The following is a 17,806-nucleotide window of genomic DNA, read 5'->3' on the forward strand; positions in this document are numbered from 1 at the left end:
GATAAGGCCCGCCCACACACGCACCGATTGGTCGATCGTCACGTCACCGAAGCGTAGGATTGGTCAATCGTCCAGTCACTCGACTCTAGGAGAGCTCGCCCGCAAGCGCCAGGAACCCGCCGCCCGCCACACAGCGATTGGTCGACCGTCGGGTCGCTCGACCGTACGATTGGTCGACCTCGACGTCACTCGATGCTAATGAGCGGAATGTTGAATGTTTTTTGGATACCGCAGGCGCAATTTTAGAAGATATTAGAAAGCTGTTCATAGTATCATGTAGTTCTGACTCATGGCTATTCCTTCACATCTATACTTCAGCAAAATTAAAAGCTCATGGAATTGAAGCTCATGGAATGTGACATGGGTCAGCATTCGGTTGGGAAGTAGGAAATTCAAAAGTAGGGACACAAGAAACATTGTTACATCCTGCCAATAAGGCAAGTGGTGTTCCTCAGCATTCTGCACTGGGGCCTCAGCTTTTCACCTTATAAATTAATGATTTGAATGAAGGAAGAGATAGTTGTATATTGAAGTTTGCAGATGGTACAAAGTTAGAAATAGAAAAAAAGACTTGCATTTATATAGCACCTTTCATGATCTCAAGATGTCTCAAAGCACTGTACAATCAATCAGTGTTGTACTTTTGAAATGTAGTCACTGTTGTAATGTAGGAAACACTAAGTTGTGCAGATGGGAACAGGAAGTTACAAAGGGACATAGATAGACTAAGTGAGTGGTCAGAACTATGGCAGTTGGAGTTCAATACAGGGACAGTGCAATTTGGATTTGGACCAGAGAGACACACAAATCGGAATAGTTTCTTAATGCTGTAAGACTAGAAACTGTGGAGGAGCAAAGGGATGTGGGTGTCCATGTACACAAGTCACTAAATGCTAATGAAGGAGGGTAATGTTGTATAGCATAAATCAGGGTGTCAAGGCCCAAACTGAATTTTCAGCAGGCCCTGATTCCAGGTTTGGCTACATTTATACAAGAACTGCAGAGTCTATGCCACATGAAACTGCTTGCGCCAATGCTAGTGACTGCTGCAGTCTCCTTGCCTTCTTTGCCATTGGAGGGGAATTACCAAGTACCACCCCCACCACCACCGCATTGGCCTAAAGTTTTGTCTCCAGCGTCAGCTCAGTGGTAGCAGTCTCACAGGAGTCAGAAGGTCGTAGGTTCAAGTTCCACTCGGACGTGAGCAGAGAAGCGCAGGCTGACATTTCAGTGCAGTACTGAGGAAGTGCACGGTCAGAGGTGCCATCTTTCAGTTCAGAGATTAAACAGTCTACCCCCTCAGGTGGACGTAAAAGATCTTACGGCACTAATTAAATAGCAAGGGAGTTCTCCAGGTATCTTGGCCAATATTTATCCTTCAAACAGCCGCCATTAAAACAGATTATCTGGTCATGTGTCTCATTGCTGTTTGCAGGACCATGCTCTGTGCAAATTGGCTGCCACATTGGCCGACATTACAACAGTGACTACACTTCAAAGTCTCACACATCTGGTTCATGTGGTGGCATCTGTGAACACAATCTTACTCCATCTTCGTCCTCCATCCCACCCAAACAAAACCTCTTTGGGATGAAGTACAGAATTATTTTGACAGCTACTACCATGACCAACAAGTCTAGCCACTTAATCAATCAAAAAAGAAAATTAGAAAATTTCAGTTACCTTTCAACTTGTGTGAAGTGCTCAGTTGTCTTGCAGACCTTGATGATGATCCTGGAAGGATCTGACTTGGTGGAGTGGTGATATTTCTGTATGCTCCTGGTTTTTTTTAAAAAGTTAAAATTTGCAAATATTGGTTGGAATTATTTTTCGAAACTCTACACAACACTGCATTTAAAAAATAAAAATCAGTAACAAATCAGAAATCCTCTGTCAGAGTAACACCATATTAGAAACACCTTTACATTTTATAGATAATGCATACTTAAAGTTACTTGAAGTGACCAGTAATAACGATGCGTGACCAAAGAGCCTTTAGTATTCATTAGTTCACTGCAAGTATACAGTGGACACTCCAAGCAGGAAATAGAAAACAAAATTAAGGTCATCATTTAGTAAGGAAACCACCTTTTAAGGAAATGCTTGAAATTTGAAGGTGCAGATTGATCCTTTCAGGGTGCAGTCACACTGCTTTGCAGCAATAAAAAAAGTTCCAAACTGGATAGCCCACACAATACCTTACCCAACCTGCAGTTTCTGCTTTCCTTTGTGTCAATAGTCAACCTGTCTTAGCGCTTCAAATCTCAGGCCACTAGGATTAGAAAAGACTGCTCCCTGCTGGATTTAGGCCAGGGAGGGGAAGGAAACACTTAAAAAAATATATATATATATATATATATACCAATCAGGTTTCATCATTCCTTCGGGCCTGGAATGTTACAGAAGTGTTGGTGGCAGGCAGTACAAAAAAAGTTTGAATTTGTGTGAAAGGCAGATATTTTTCCCTCCTCTATTGCAAACCAATTGGATCAACCTCATCACTGTCCACATTAATATCAACCAAGTCAGATGAGGAAAGACCCAGCTTCAATTCCTGGTCTGTGCTTTACGTTCAACTTCTCACGGGCCAAGTCACCTGCTGAGCTCCTGTTTTGCGAATCGACAGTCAGATTACGGCAAAATATAACTGTCTCACAGAATAAGTCATCATCACAGCAGATTAGGGTTATGCCAAAACTTTTCCAGTAACAAAGCTAACAGTAAGTGTACTAATGTCACTTCCACAACACAAATGCACCCCCAGGAAAGTCAAAAACTACCAAAGCATAGTGAGCTGCTTCACCATTTGATAGTTTAAAAACCAGATTTGTTTTATTCAGAAATTTGATTAGGACATATAATCGCACACAGTAATTTTGTCATAGCAAAGTCCTTGTTTAAATAAAACTCTACATAGTGTTCTTGGCACATAGTTTAAGTGGAACATCTACCTCTGCAAGGGGTCTTCACAGAAACAGACTTATTTTTCTGCACTGATTTTGTGGATTGCTTTCGAATACCGCTAGTGCATGCAGAAAGCACACATTTCCTAGGACAATCTCCTCCTCGATTAGTTGAAGCAACTGTAGCTGGAAAAAAAAGGTTTACAATCTCAGTTATAGCAACCAGCCACTTTGCTTTAAAATGACAACACTAAATAGATCTACTGAAGATGGGCGTATAGTGTGCTACAGACTAGAGGCTTATCCTCAGATGATGTGTACACAGAGACTTGGTGCTTGCCTCAGATACTGTGCCAGTTAACAGTTATAACAATGTAATATCAAGTAAAGATGCAAGTGAGTGTATCTGAAAGAAAAGGCTGAGCTTTGGGTACCCCTAAACCTTTTTAATACAACTATCAGGTCAAAGTAAAACCATAGCAGACACTACTGCATTGCAAACTCTGGACTATTAGCTGCTACCTCCTTCATGACGTAACTGTGACCCATCTGCTGCCGCATCAAACAGATACTTTGCACAGAAGTGGGTAAAAATCAGACTAACTATTTCTGAAATGAGATCTCATTTGGAAGCAATTTTTAATTTGAACATTTGACAAGTCTGCTCCCTTCCCTGTCCAAACAGGAGCCTGCACAGAACACATTCTAAAATCTGATTCATACAAGTCTGATTAATACAAGTCTGTTGGTCCACAACAGCACATTGCACAAGATTACCTCAATTCAACAAGCAAACAAACCTACAACTGTAACTGGTGCAAATTAATTTCAGGGAAGACCAATAAATATCTACATTCGTAGAAAACAATTTATGCTAGCTATATACTTTACACAAAAAGGAACAGTATATAAAAAAATCAATTTTAGACATGTAAATTTGAATTAATCATCCTACAAATGGAAGTAGTTACTGTATATTGCAAGAATACAAGAGTCACATGACAAGGCAGTACCAGCAGGACGACAAGCTTTGGTTGATTGATCGACCGCACAAAGTACCTCCCTATTCATGAAATTAAAGCTAGCCTTTGACAGATTATTTTTGGCACAAGCTCAGAACAGATTTACTCCAAAAAGCTTAATTGCTTCACCATCGAAACAAGAGTACAGCTTGTTTAATCAGCAACGGTTACCCTTTGGTTTTGTATTCAAGTAGCTATGCAATAACCATTTCACACATTTTTACAATTTGCTTTGGTTTGTTAAGGAATACACCGCACAGAATAAACAAATAAAATTGCACACTTGCTTAACTAACTGCTTTTAGGGTTACAATTCATTCATAACCATGAGATCACAGCACGAACTGGTCCCAGAGGAATCCATCTGTTTCTGTAGTAATGTTTATCACAAAAAAAATGCAACTGCCTTTGTACCGCCATTCCCCAGCTTGCAACTGTCAGATCCTTAAATTTTAGATTTCAAGCTCAAGTAAAATACACAATTCAACAAAATCTTCATTTATTAAAATCAGTGGGACTAAAACAAGCAGTTAATCTGCAAGAAAAACAGCTTTTGTTGAACATACACTGAACTTACTTTTTAAGTGCTGGTATTTAGGTCGTCCAATGAAGACTGCTAACAAAGGAACAATACAGAAACTATAAGATCCAATTAATAGAAAGGTCACAAACATGACATCATTACGACTTCCTGAAGTGTGTGGTGGCACGAGTGTAGAATTGGAGAAAATACGTGGAGAAAAGGTGGTGTGGGTGCAGCTTCGAAGTCCTCCTAGTACAGTCATTGAAATGGTCCAAAATCAAGCAGACGCAGAAGTAACATTTCACCCTTGCTCATGCTGCCATTTCCTACGCTGACCCTCAGTGAAATAGAGTGGAAATAAACTAATTTGCTAGGCATGCATGTGTGCTGTGCTCCAGCTACACACACGCACAAAGAGATGGCCAATCAAAGGAAACAAAGAGCAGCAGCATATAGAATTCAAGCTTCATTTAAAAACTGCATTACAGGAATTTCCATGCTACATCTTTTATATTCATGTGCCTAGACACCTTGATTCTTTTTAAAATTTGTCGCAAATCTGTATAAATTACACCCTCAATATTTTGAATGGGGTTTTATTATAATGGTTGCTCATATACACATCGTTTTAGTCACTGCCTTTGTTACAGAACAGTGAATCATTCTTATGCACCGTATTTTGGCTAGATTGCCTTTGTTCCTCGGTGTTGCTGCGGAATGCTGCCCATTTCTTAGGAGCACACTGCACTCTAGCATTTAAACTGGAGACAGATGGACAATAAAAACAACTGCACCAGAAAAAAATACCATTATCAAATTAATGAAGCCATTTCCAGTTTTATTTTGGCTGGATGCTGTCAAGCCATTTAGATTTAGAATGTGAAGCTTGAGCAAATGCCATCTGCACCTCACGACGTACACTACATAAACAGTTACTACAATCATACTAGTTTGTTTTGTTAAGCAAGTAAAAGTCTCTGCCAAAACCAAATGCTGGCAGGCTCCACTTTATGCAGAACATTCACATTGGCCAATTAACTGTTGCATTGCAAGCTTATTGCAAAATTAACAATTAGAATCTCAGAATAATGATGTACAAGGAGACCATTTGGCCCATCGTGCCTGTGCCGCCTCTTTGAAAGAACTATCCAGTTAAGTCCCACTACCCTACTCTTTCCCCATAGCCTTGAAATGTTTTCCTTTTCAAGTATATCTCTAATTCCCTTTTTAAAGGGACTATTGAATCTGCTTCCACCACCATTTTAGGCAGTGCATTCCAAATCATTATCAGTCAGTCAGGTTAGTCAGAATAATAACAGCTATTGCATGGCTGTTACTGAGGCAATAATAAGAGTGAAGATGGAAACATTTGAATTAATCTCTCAGCCAAGTGCACATTCTGTGTAAGAAAGAAAATGCACACTTCTCCAGTTTAGGAGGAATAGGGCACCATAGCAGATAATTGTCTGCAATTAGATGGATGAGTAAGGATTTTATTGGCCAATATCTCAGCTTCTATATATTGGATAAGTTTTCCAGCATGTATTAGAATTTATGATGACACTTTTGTCCAGAATGGTTATTTTTCTAAACAAACACATTTCAAAGTCTTTTGAATAAGTTGACATAGAAAAAGGTAAATCTTCAACAGAATACTTATCCGACACTTTGGCAGCCAACATAAATATCTTGTTTGGAGTTATACAGTTAGCTAAACATCAAAGAAATTATATTCGCTATCAACATCCTTTCAACAGAAGCCCTTCAACAAATAGGATGAAAGAACACTTACATTTATTACTGCAAGTGCTCAGAACACTCTGAACCGACACACCACTGCTGACTGATGACAAGCTGTTGACTCGTTGCAACCCAGAAGCCGGTACAGGTAGTTTAGAGCTGGGTGTGCTTTTTACTGTATTACCTCCCAAGTTCAAAGCAGTTTTGACTGATGCAAGCCTTGGTTTTGCTTTAATAGAAATTCCTTTTTGCTCAACTGTAACAAATAAGGCAATGTTATTTCATTTTAGTTTTAAAATGCAAAAGCAAAATTTTCACTCAACTAAAACTGCACTTCTAGCAAGAGTTAAACTAGATAAGTTAGATAGTGCCTTCTTCCAGTTGGTGCCCAAAGAAACCAAAGACATGTACGGTGCATACCAAAAGCAACAATCACCTTCCAAGCTTACCACACCCAACAATAAAGCATTCTACAGATTTTCCATAACACACTTCAAAGTTTTAGCTACGACAAAGCTGTACAAGGTGAATCCTGCTGTATGGAAGCCTTCAGATGGTCTTTTACTATGCAGTATGTAAAGATAAAATATTATGAACACCATTTGCAGTTTTTAGCATTGCCTACCATATAGTTGATAGTCAATCTGGCAAAAAAGTCACTATTCCTTTTTTCTTACACTTCAAAAAGTATTTCGTTTCATAGTCAAAATTGCTATTGGCAAATGGACAGTCAGTGACACAATGTTAGCAATGCCTTTTTGTATTTGGTCCAATATTTTGCATTAGCCCATGTCAAAAGGCATTAAATTGTCATCGGATTGTCACATTATAGAGCAAGCAAACTTATGGATAACCCCACTTGTTTTACGACCATTTTGTCACCAGGGGAATTGTTTAATTACATGCAATATTATAAGTAGGGCCAGAATTTTAGGCATGCCTAGAAATCTCCCAAGATAGTGCCTTCATCACAATCTTGATCCTCACAATAGCACTCTCTTGGAACTCTTGCACAAGTCCAAAATGGTGTGTTGTGAAAAGAATTAAAGATTTTTGTCTATAATGCATCATGGTTTTGGCATTTTTCTTTACATCATTCACCGTACACACGGGTTTTAAATACCAGGGTCATTCACAGGAAGTGTTACAGCTAGTTTTAAATGTACAATAGCCCGAGAATATAGATATGGAGGGAGGTAGATTTTCCATCCGCATTGCCTGCACGCTATTCCAGTGATGCAGGTTACCTGCCAGTTATAGAATCTGCCTTCTTTTCATTTGGAGAGGGAGAGGGGAGGGAAGCTCTCCCAGTGTTATGGCCAAAAATCAACCAACAACAGATTATCTGGTCTTTTTTTCCTGAGTTTGTGGGACCTTGCTATGTGCAAATGGTTTACCATATTTTCCTACATTGCACCATGATTAAACTTCAAACGAACTTCATTGGCTGAAGTGCTTTCAGATGTCGAAGAAATGAAAGTTCTTTGTTTATAAATTCTGCAGGGAGAAAGAAGATGGCACTCACTAGATTAAATACAAGAAAATGTAGAAACATGTTAAGAGTGGTTAGAAGGGCAGAGAGATACTTGGAAAGAGGCATACAGCTGAAGCCAAGCACATCAGTAAAAACATTCTCAGCACAACAGCAAGAGGGCAGTCTGAGAAGCAATGAAAATCGATCACAAAATGAGCATGAAACTGATGGAAGTTTTCTTTCAGAATATTTACAAGTATATGCAAGATAGGAGCAGCACAACCTCTCCAGAAAAAGATGTCCCAAATAGAATCAATTACCACATTATAAATGGAGATGGAAGTCCTGGACAAGCTAAATGGCTCAAGACAAATAAATCCCCTGGAATTGGTGGTATTGATCCCAGGTTGCAGAGAGAAATTAGAGAGAAGACCTGTAAAACTGAATTCTGAGGGAGTCAGTGAACACTGGGAAAATACCATTAGATTGAAAACAGACTAAGGTGGTACCCATATTCAAAAAAGGTGACAAAACAGACAGGGCCAACTACAAACCCATTAGCCTCACTTCCATTCCATGTAAAATAATGGAATTGATTGCTAGAAGTAAACTATAACCAAATTAACAGCCACCAGTATGGATTCAGAGGGGGAGAATCTGCCTGACTAATCTCTGGCAGAAATGGAAAGGTTTTCCACAATTCAATTGGGCGATCATGGTGTACCTCAACTTCCAAACTACTGTTTTCTTCATTTACATGTAGGACCTGGATTTGGATATACAATGCAACATGGTCGTATTTGCAGACGAAACCAAACTCCAAATGGTAGTGGAATCGGAGGAGACAGCTCAGAGTTGGACAAGATATGCAAGTGGACAGAACAATGGCAGATGAACTTTAATGCAGACAAATGCTACACATTAGGAAGGGAAAATTGTGTACTCCATAAAGTGTCAAAATGGATCTTTCAGCTTCATCCTTGGTCAAGACCCTTAGTTAACTACACTAAACATGTCTATACAATGCAGAGCAGCAAATCAAAACCAATAAGATCAACCACACAGCTGCACTAGTTGAATATAAGGAGCAAAAAGAGATTTACAAGGTGCAAAAGAGATTTACAAGGGTGATACCAGAACTAAGAGGTTATACCAATCAGGAAAGACTCAACAGGCTCAGGCTCTTTTCTATAGAAAAAAGACCGAGGAGTGATCTAATGGAGATCTTCATGATAAAAGGAAGAGAGGGTAGACGTGTTCCCACTTGTGGAAGGGTCCAAAACTAGGGGCCATAAAATAGGAGATAGTCATCCATAAATCCAATAAGGAATTCAGCAGAAACTTCTTTACGCAAAGAATGGTTAGTGTGTGGAACTCACTACCACAAGTAGTAGTTAGAATGAGAAAGGTTACAGCACAGGAGGACATTTGGTCTGTCGAACCCATGCTGGTTCCCCGCAGTTGAGGCAAATAGCATTGATCCATTTAAAGGAAAGCTAGATAAACAAGAGGCCAAAAAGAATAGAATGTTATGCTGATGGGGTTAGATGAGGAGGCTTGGAGCATAAACAAAGGTGTGGACAACTGGCCTGTTTCTTTGCTGTACATTCTATGCAACAATCACACCACAGTGCTGTGATTAGACTGCACCTTTAATACTGTGTCCAATTCTGAAACTGCATCAGAAATAGTGGCAGCCAGTTTCCAGCTACTTTGAAATGATGTTGGGCAAACTGGACAGGAGACAGACAGACCGACCTAGAGGGCAGACAGGGCATCGGTTTAACAACTCATCTGAAAAGACAGCACTCCCTCAGTACTGCACTGAAATGTCAGCCTAGATAATGGCCTGGATTTTGCAGTCAGCGGCAAACAAGCAGTGCTCACCGTTCATTACGCTACAGCTGCCCACAGACTTTTAGTGGGATTTTGCATGGAAAATTACAGTAATTAGAGAGCTATTTCAGCGCAGCATCTTCTACAGAGAATCTGGGACCCATCTGAACAAGGCAAGCAACAGTGTGTCTCTTCAACCAATCAGATTGAAGAATCCTTACTGCAGGCATGCAGCATCTAAAGCAGGAAGTGCAAGTTAGAATATTTAATTCAATGTAAAATCATGTGCAGAAAAGAGAGAGAGAGTTGGGCTTGAGGGAAAGAGATGAGAAACAGAAAATAAAGAAGTTTAATTTTAAACAATCTCCAATAATTAAAATCTGAAGGAATGAGGCTCCACACTTGTAAAAGTAATTTCAGTGCCAGAGGTGTTGTTTGGTCGTAATTAAGACTTACCACACCATTAAAATTTCACTTACACTTGAATGGACAAGCCCCAACTTTATCTGGCCTGTTAAATGGCTAACTAGTGGGCAAATCAGACCCTGTGTGTTTTAATGCCCAATCTATCAGTGAAGTATCGGTGTAGCGAAGCTTGTGGAGGAGCAGGGCAAATACGACAGCAGCTTCCTCATTTCCACTTTTTACTGCGCATGTGCGGACGGCCAAGTAGCTGTTCGATTTACTCCATAACAGTGAGCACAAATAGCCTCTCCATTATTAGTACCACAAAATGGGGGCCAATGTACTTGAGTCTTTACCTTCTTGCTACCACTAGCCAAGGGTAACAAATATATGCATGCATTTCTCCCAAATATCATACTGAAGGACCTTATAGATTTAACAAAGTCCATAAAATCATTACTAGGTTTACAAATATATTCAAATAATTTGAAAACAGGATACAAATCATATCACTGCCATTTGTATGGGACATGATTAAAAGACAGTGCTCTTGCAGTTCCCCTTAAAAGATTCAAACATTTCCATGGTAGTGCCCCTTTAATAGTTTAAGATTTTTTTTTTTGCCTTTCCCTGCTTTTAGTGATGTCATTATGTCCTATAGGGAACAAGCAGTAAAGTAGGTAACCATGGCAATGATCTCCAGGTTTGAGATCATATCTAAAAAGGTGTTACAGCCAACTATACAGCACACATTTAATTCATAATGAATTTAATGTGCACAATGTATGCAACTTCAAAACACAATGCAAATTATGTAGGACACTTTAATTTTAAATGTGCTGCATTTTTTTAATGTCTTCTGAATATAAAACCAGAAGCAATCACACCTTCTGGGAGGCATTAATGCAAAAATGTCACATATTCATTACCATCTGTTAATTTTAATTTATTACTATAGCTTCATGCCACCCTATGGCACTGCCTAGTACTACAGTGAGATAGCAATTACTGTATATAAATTAAATACCATGTGAAGATTTTACATTTCACTCACTCCAAATTACCCAAGCAAAATCCAGTATGTCAACAACAAAATGTAATGTTTACACTGCCAGATACAAAATTATAGGGATAGAAGGAAAAGGATTTGAAAACTTCCTGCTTTAGGCAAGTTCGCACAATCCAGTAATGCTTTAAAATCAAAAATTTGGGTATTCCATATTTATACTTCAAGATTGATCTTAGTTTCTACACCAATCAACTTGCCCAATTTCTAGAAAAAGGTTTTGCATTGATAAAATCTGAAGTAATCATTACATCCCTGCATATAATTTCAAAAGCATAATCCTATCAAGTTGAAGCCCTTTCTTCAATTCTGCAGCACCTACTCTGATGGGTTAAGAAACTCGGTGTAGCAGTACACCAAGATTCTGCACATCTGGATGTAGTTTAGTTGACAAGGTGAGGAGCTTGAGGGAGCCAAGACTAGAGCCACATGGTTTTGTCCACAAACTGAAGGAAATTTCAGTTCCTCCACGAGATGGACAGCTGAAGCTGTACTGGAACAGTTTAGCTAGAGGCGCAGCTAGTTCTGGAGCACAAGTCTTCAGTACTACAGCCAGGATGTTGTCAAGGCCCACAGCCTTTGCTGTATCCAGTGCACTCAGCAGTTTCTGGATATCACATGGTTTGAATCGAATTGGCTAAAGACTGGCATCTGTGATGGTGAGCACTTCAGGAGGAGACCAAGATGGCTACGACACTTCAGCCTTGTTTTTTTGCACTAACGTGCTGGGCGCCACCATTACCGAGGATCAGGATAGTCATGGAGCTGCCTCATCCTCCCATTAGTTATTTAGTTGTCCAGTACAATTCATGACTGGATGTGGCAGGACTGCAGAGCTTTGAGATGATCAATTGGTTGTGGGATCACTTGGCTCCATGTATAGCATGCTGCTTCCACTGTTTAGCATGCATGTAGTAGCTTTACCAGGTTGACACCTCATTTTTAGGTATGCCTGGTGCTGCTCCTGGCATGCTCTTCTACACTCATTGAACCCGGGTTGATTTCCTGGCGTAATGGTAGACTGAGGAATATGCCGGGCCATGAGGTTACAGACTGTGGTGGAATACAATTCTGCTGCTGGTGATGGCCTGTAGTGACTCATGGATGCCCAGTTTTGAGCTGCTAGACCCGTTCTGAATCTATCCCATTTAGCAGTGGTAGTGCCACAAATGATGGAGGATGTCCTCAGTGCGAAGACAGGACTTTGTCGCCACAGGAACTGTGCGGTGGTCACTCCTATCAATACCGTCATGGACAGATGCATCTGCGACAGGTAGATTGGTGAGGCAGAGGCCAAGTAGGTTTTTCCTCTTACCACCTGCCGCAGGCCCAGTCTTGCAGCAGTGTCCTTCAGGACTGCCAGCTCGGTCAATAGCAGTGCTAACGAGCCACTCTTGGTGATGGACACTGAAGTCCCTCACCCAGAGTATGTTCTGTGCCCTTGCTACCCTCAGTTCTTCTTCCAAGTGGTGTTCAACATCGTTATACTTAATCATACCTTTCAGCCGTCCCAGACTCGATCACCATCCCTGGCATGAAAGACCCACCAGAGGTGGCGGCACAGTGGTATACAGTCGGGAGGGAGTGGCCCTGGACGTCCTCACTATTAACTCCGGACCCCATGAAGTTTCACGGTATCAGGTCAAACATGGGCAAGGAAACCTCCTGCTGATTACAACCTACTGCCCTAACTCAGCTGAAGAATCAGTACTCCTCTATAACGGTCAGGCTGTTGCTTGACCAATCTATGGGACAGCTTTCGCAATTTTGGCACAAGTCCTCAGATGTTACTGAAGAGGACTTTGCAGAGTCGACTGGGCTGGGTGTGCCTTTGTCGAGTCCGAATCAGATGGCCCGCCTGGTTTTATTCTTATTGTAACTTTTCGTAGCGGTTTGTTACAACTCCGTGGTGTGCTAAGCCATTTCAGAGGGCAGTTAAGAGTCAACCACATTGCTGTGGGTCTGGAGTCACATATAGGGCAGACTGGATAAGGACAGCAGGTTTCCTTCCCTAAAGGACACATGTGTGAACCAGTTGGGTTTTTAACAACAGAGATAGCTTCATGGTCGCCATTAATGATACTAGCTTTTTAATCCAGATTATTTAATGAACTGAATTGAAATTCACAAACTGCCATGGTGGGATTTGAAATCACATCTGCAGATTATTGGTACAGACCTCTGGATTACTAGTTCAGTAACATCACCATTATTATGCTACCTTACCCAATAGTGTCAGTACCACAGACATCAAGAAAAAACATTAAATTTGAAGGGGAGCCTTCGAAATCCATAAAAGGTCACCACGTGGTTGCCAGTCCAGGTTTAGTCTTCTCTTCTTAGGCAGTCCCTCGGAACAGAATAGGACTTGCTTCCACACTAAAGAGGAGTTCTCGGGTGACTGATGAGTCCAATGTGGGAACTACAGTCTGTCACAGGTGGGGCAGACGGTGCTTGGGTTGACATGCGCTCCTTCCGCTGTTTACGCTTGCTCCCGGCAAAAAGACGAGGTGTTCGGTGCCTTCCCGGATGCTTCCCCTCCACTTTGTGCGGTCTTGGGCCAGGGATTCCCAGGAGTCGGTGGGGATGTTGCACTTTTTCCAAGGAGGCTTTGAGGGTGTCCTTGAAGCGTTTCCTCTGCCCACCTGGGGCTCTCTTCGTGTCAGAGCTCAGAGTAGAGCGCTCATTTTGGGAATCTCATATGGCCCATCCATCGGAGCTGATCGAGCATGGTCAAAGCTGCAATGCTGGGGATGTTGGCCTGAGCGAGAAAATTGATGGTGCACCTAACCTGCCAATGGATTTGCAGGATCTTGGAGGCTGTACATGGTCCAGGTCTCTGAAGCATACAGGAGGGCGGGTATCACTACTGCTCTGTAGACCATGAGCTTGGTGCTGGGTTTGAGGTCCTGGTCTTCAAACACTCTCTTCCTTAGGTGACTGAAGGCTGCACTGGCACACAGAAGGCAGTGTTGGACTTCATCATTGACGTCTGCCCTTGTTGACAGTAGGCTCCAGAGGTATGGAAAGTGGTCCATGTTGTCCAAGGCCTCGTTGTGGATTTTGATAATCGGGGAGCAGTAGTGTGTGGCGGGGGCAGGTTGGTAGAGGACCTTTGTCTTACGGATGTTTAGTGCAAGGCCTATGCTCTTGTACGAGTCAGTGGTCAGTGACGGTGTTGACAATGGTTTGGAGTTCGAGCTCAGTGTGCGCAGATGCAAGCATCATCTGCATACTGTAGTTCGATGACAGAGGATAGGACGACCTTGGATCTGGACTGGAGGTGACAGAGGTTAAACAGTTTCCCATTTGTTCTGCAGATTAGCTCCATTCCAGCAGGGAGCTTACCGAGGGCGAGATGGAGCACTGCAGCCAGGAAGATCAAGAGGAACGTTGGTGCGATGACACAGCCTTGCTCGACAACGGTCCGTACGTGAATTGGGTCTATGGTGGATTTGTTGGTCAGGATCACGGCTTGCATACTGTCGTGAAGCAGGCGGAGGATGGTGACAAACTTTTGAGGGCAGCCGAATTTGAGGAGGACACTCCATAATCCCTCAGTTGACGGTGTCGAAGGCCTCTGAGGCCAAAGAAGGTCATGTACAGCGATTGGTGCTGTTCCCTGCATTTCTCTTGCAGTTGACGTGCGGTGAAGATCATGTCCATTGTGCCCCTTAGTGGGCAGAATCCACATTGCGACTCTGGGATGAGCTCTTCAGCCACTGGGAGAAGGCAATTGAGGAGGATTCTTGATGACTTTCCCTGTGGCAGACAGCAGGGAGGCTCTTCTGTAATTACCGCAATCGGACTGGTCACCTTTCTTGAAGATGATCATGATTACGGCATTTGAGATCCCCTGGCATGCTCTCCTCCTTCCAAATAAGGGAAAAGAGTTCATGTATTCATGACAAAAGTGCTTCTCTGCCATGTTTTAGTGCCTCGGCGGGGATTCCATCTACTCGAGGCCTTGTTGTTCTTCAGTTGTCGGATGGCCTTTTCAACCTCATGCCAGGCTGGGGTTGTGCGAGGTGGCGGCAGGTAGCATGCTGCAGGATGAAGTTGAGGACTCAGGTGTGCACAGGAATGCTTTTGTGCAATATCCTTCAGGGAAGGAAACCTGCTGTCTTGCCCAATCTGGCCTACATGCATTCAGTCCCACACCAACATGGTTGACTCAACTGCCCTCTGAAGCCACTCAATCATCGGAATACCACCTGGGCACTAGCAACTAGGGATGGGCAATAAATGCCAGCCATTACAGCAATGCCCACATCCCAAGAATGAATGAAAGGAAGACATTAACTGTTCTGTAAAATGCTGTAATGTGCTTTATTATTTTTTGCTACTGTTAAACGGTCATGAATAAATCCATTCTGTTATTTATAAGCCATGATCGAATAGATCATTCTACCACATCTGGATGTCTGAGATCCCATGGGTTCACAACATACCCAGCAAGCTGAAGGGTTTCGGTGTGGTCACCAGCATGAAGCAAATAGAGCAGAAGACATACTTGATGCACCCCAGGCCTGAAGAGGACAGGAAAGTTGGAGATGGAATAATTGTAAAAAAGAGTTTGGATAATTCAAGAAAAATAAAAGACATTAGAATGTTTGCATTGGATGCAAATTGCACTGGTTTTCCAAAATGAAAGTTATCGTTCAAATTTCTGCTCAAACTCACTTGTATAATCACAAACATAAAATCGTCCATGAACCAGCACAATCAGGCAGCGTTTTAGAATGTAACTTTTTTTTTATTTTTTTTATATAAAGTATACAGGTTGAGCGCCCAAAATCCAGAGTTCCAAATCTGGAATGTTCCGGAATCCAGACTGATTGGTGGCATTTTACAGAACCGTTAATATGTCTTCCCTTTCATTCATTCTTGGGATGTGGGCATTGCTGTAATGGCTGGCATTTATTGCCCATCCCTAGTTGCTAGTGCCCAGGTGGTATTCAGATGACTGAGTGGCTTCAGAGGGCAGTTAAGAGTCAACCATGTTGGTCATCCGGAATCCGTAAAATGTTCCGTAATCCAGACACCCTGTTTCTGCCGCCAGCTGGGCCCAGGCATTTCATGACTCGGAACGTGTTTCTGATGTCCGGAAACGCCCAAGCCCAAGGTTGCAATATTTCCGGACTTCGGACATCAGAAACACGCTCCGAAGTTCGGAAAAACATGAAAACCGGCTCAGCCTCGGTCCCAAGGTTGCCGGATTCAAGACGCTCAAACCTGTATTTCAGAGTGGTGACCTAGTGCGCTAAAATTCCCTCCCTAAACTTCTCTAACTCTTAAGATGCTCCTTAAAACCTACCTCTGACCAAGCTTTTGGTCGTCTGTCCTTATCTCCCCTCGGTGTCAAATTTTGTTAGATAATGCCCCTGTGAAGCACTTTGGGATGTTTTAGTATGCTAAAAAGGTGCTATATAAATGCAAATTTGTGTTTCATTATTAGAGTAAAATGGGTTTATTACAAAAAAAAACACTTTTTTTTTTTAAAAAGTGCCTAGTTGACCACTTGAGAGTAACCTCATTTTAAAATAATTGAAAATAACTTTAAAAAAAGCTTAATTTTAAGAACCTCTTCGAAGGCCCGCAAAATGGGTGTAATTAGCAGAAACTCACCATATGATTAATTCAATCTGGAGGCGTGGCTAGTTTTGTGAGCAGGGCCGGCTTCCAGCATGATCTTATTTTAGACTAGCGTAAAAAACTGCAGAAATTGCACTGAACGCAACTTGCGGTTGAAATTCTGCAGGCTTCTGCACTGGTTTGGCCAATTTTGGGCGAGTTGTGCTGGAAAAAGCAATGCAACCTAATGGAATCTCTACCCCACTATCCTTATTTGAAATTGACATATCCTGGGCATGTAAATAAGGTTTATTAATTCAACAGTTCAAGAAATTCCCAATGTATCAAAACAAACCACGTAAATAGGAACTTCCAGTTCAAATACCCCGAGTCAATAGGATATTTTTGTTCTGAAGCATCAAGTTGCTGAACACTTCCAGTCCACTACAAGTGAAATTTCAAGTTTAAAAAAAAATTCCTGCCCTTCTCTGGTCCCATTTTTGCTTTACACAGCACGATCAGCAAAAAGAGCTAGTCTTAATTGCCCTAATGACATTATGCTACAACAGGAAAAAAATAGGATTGGTTTACAAGGCATTTTGAAGTTGATAAAACGATATAACTACAAACAGAACACATTCCTACCAGTTACTATGGTGCTGTGATTCCAGAAACAGTTCACCTCTGCCATATTTTCCTGTAGTTCAGCTGACATTTTAGATCACATGCACAAAACTCAAACAGTTACAAGAGATTAAAAATGGCACCAAGGATGCTTTCAACCGCTCTGATGCTCTAAATAATTACTTGACAATTGTATTTTAGGTTTATATGCGGCAATACATTGCATTCAAGGACTAAATGCCACTCATCTTCCTGGACAGCACTGGAAATTCCAGTGCAAGAATACAGAAACCAATACAAATACCTGCATAACCTGTCAAATCTCTCTACTTATCTTCAGCTTACGTCACCAAACACGTGTTATTATGTCACTGGAGCTCAAATTACAACAGGAACATGTGAGGCAACTATAGGAGCTGCCAATTTCCAGAAATGAATTGCAGGAAGGTTATCTACTGAGCCCAAACAACTTCAGACCAAGTGCCATTTCAAAAGGGTACATTAGTGGCACAGGTTGGGTCAGTCAAACAGTACTGAAGGCTGTTGCCATATAAAAAGGTTTTCTTGTGCATTATAATTGTCATACTAAACAAAATTGGCAGTCACTCCACATAAAAAAGGTTGAACGTAGATTTGTTG

At 41.6% G+C, this 17,806-nt stretch overlaps 1 protein-coding gene across 3 annotated transcripts in view; it reads right to left on the reverse strand.

The window, feature by feature from the left end:
* The window catches only part of mtus1b (microtubule associated tumor suppressor 1b), a 215,240-nt gene that overhangs the window by 126,747 nt on the left and 70,687 nt on the right, over positions 1–17,806 (reverse strand). For 2 of the 3 annotated variants that reach the window (XM_085970777.1, XM_085970775.1), the window contains 3 exons: positions 6,241–6,444; positions 2,952–3,089; positions 1,684–1,779 (listed from right to left, as the gene is read on the reverse strand). In XM_085970777.1, the coding sequence (XP_085826903.1) occupies positions 1,684–1,779; positions 2,952–3,089; positions 6,241–6,444 (438 nt within the window). The remainder of the gene's footprint in view (positions 1–1,683; positions 1,780–2,951; positions 3,090–6,240; positions 6,445–17,806) is intronic. The other variant, XM_085970776.1, reaches the window with a different exon arrangement.

The sequence above is a fragment of the Somniosus microcephalus genome, chromosome 2, assembly GCF_052327205.1.
Source record: "Somniosus microcephalus isolate GS21.2 chromosome 2, FLI_Smic_1.0, whole genome shotgun sequence".
Taxonomy (NCBI): domain Eukaryota; kingdom Metazoa; phylum Chordata; class Chondrichthyes; order Squaliformes; family Somniosidae; genus Somniosus; species Somniosus microcephalus.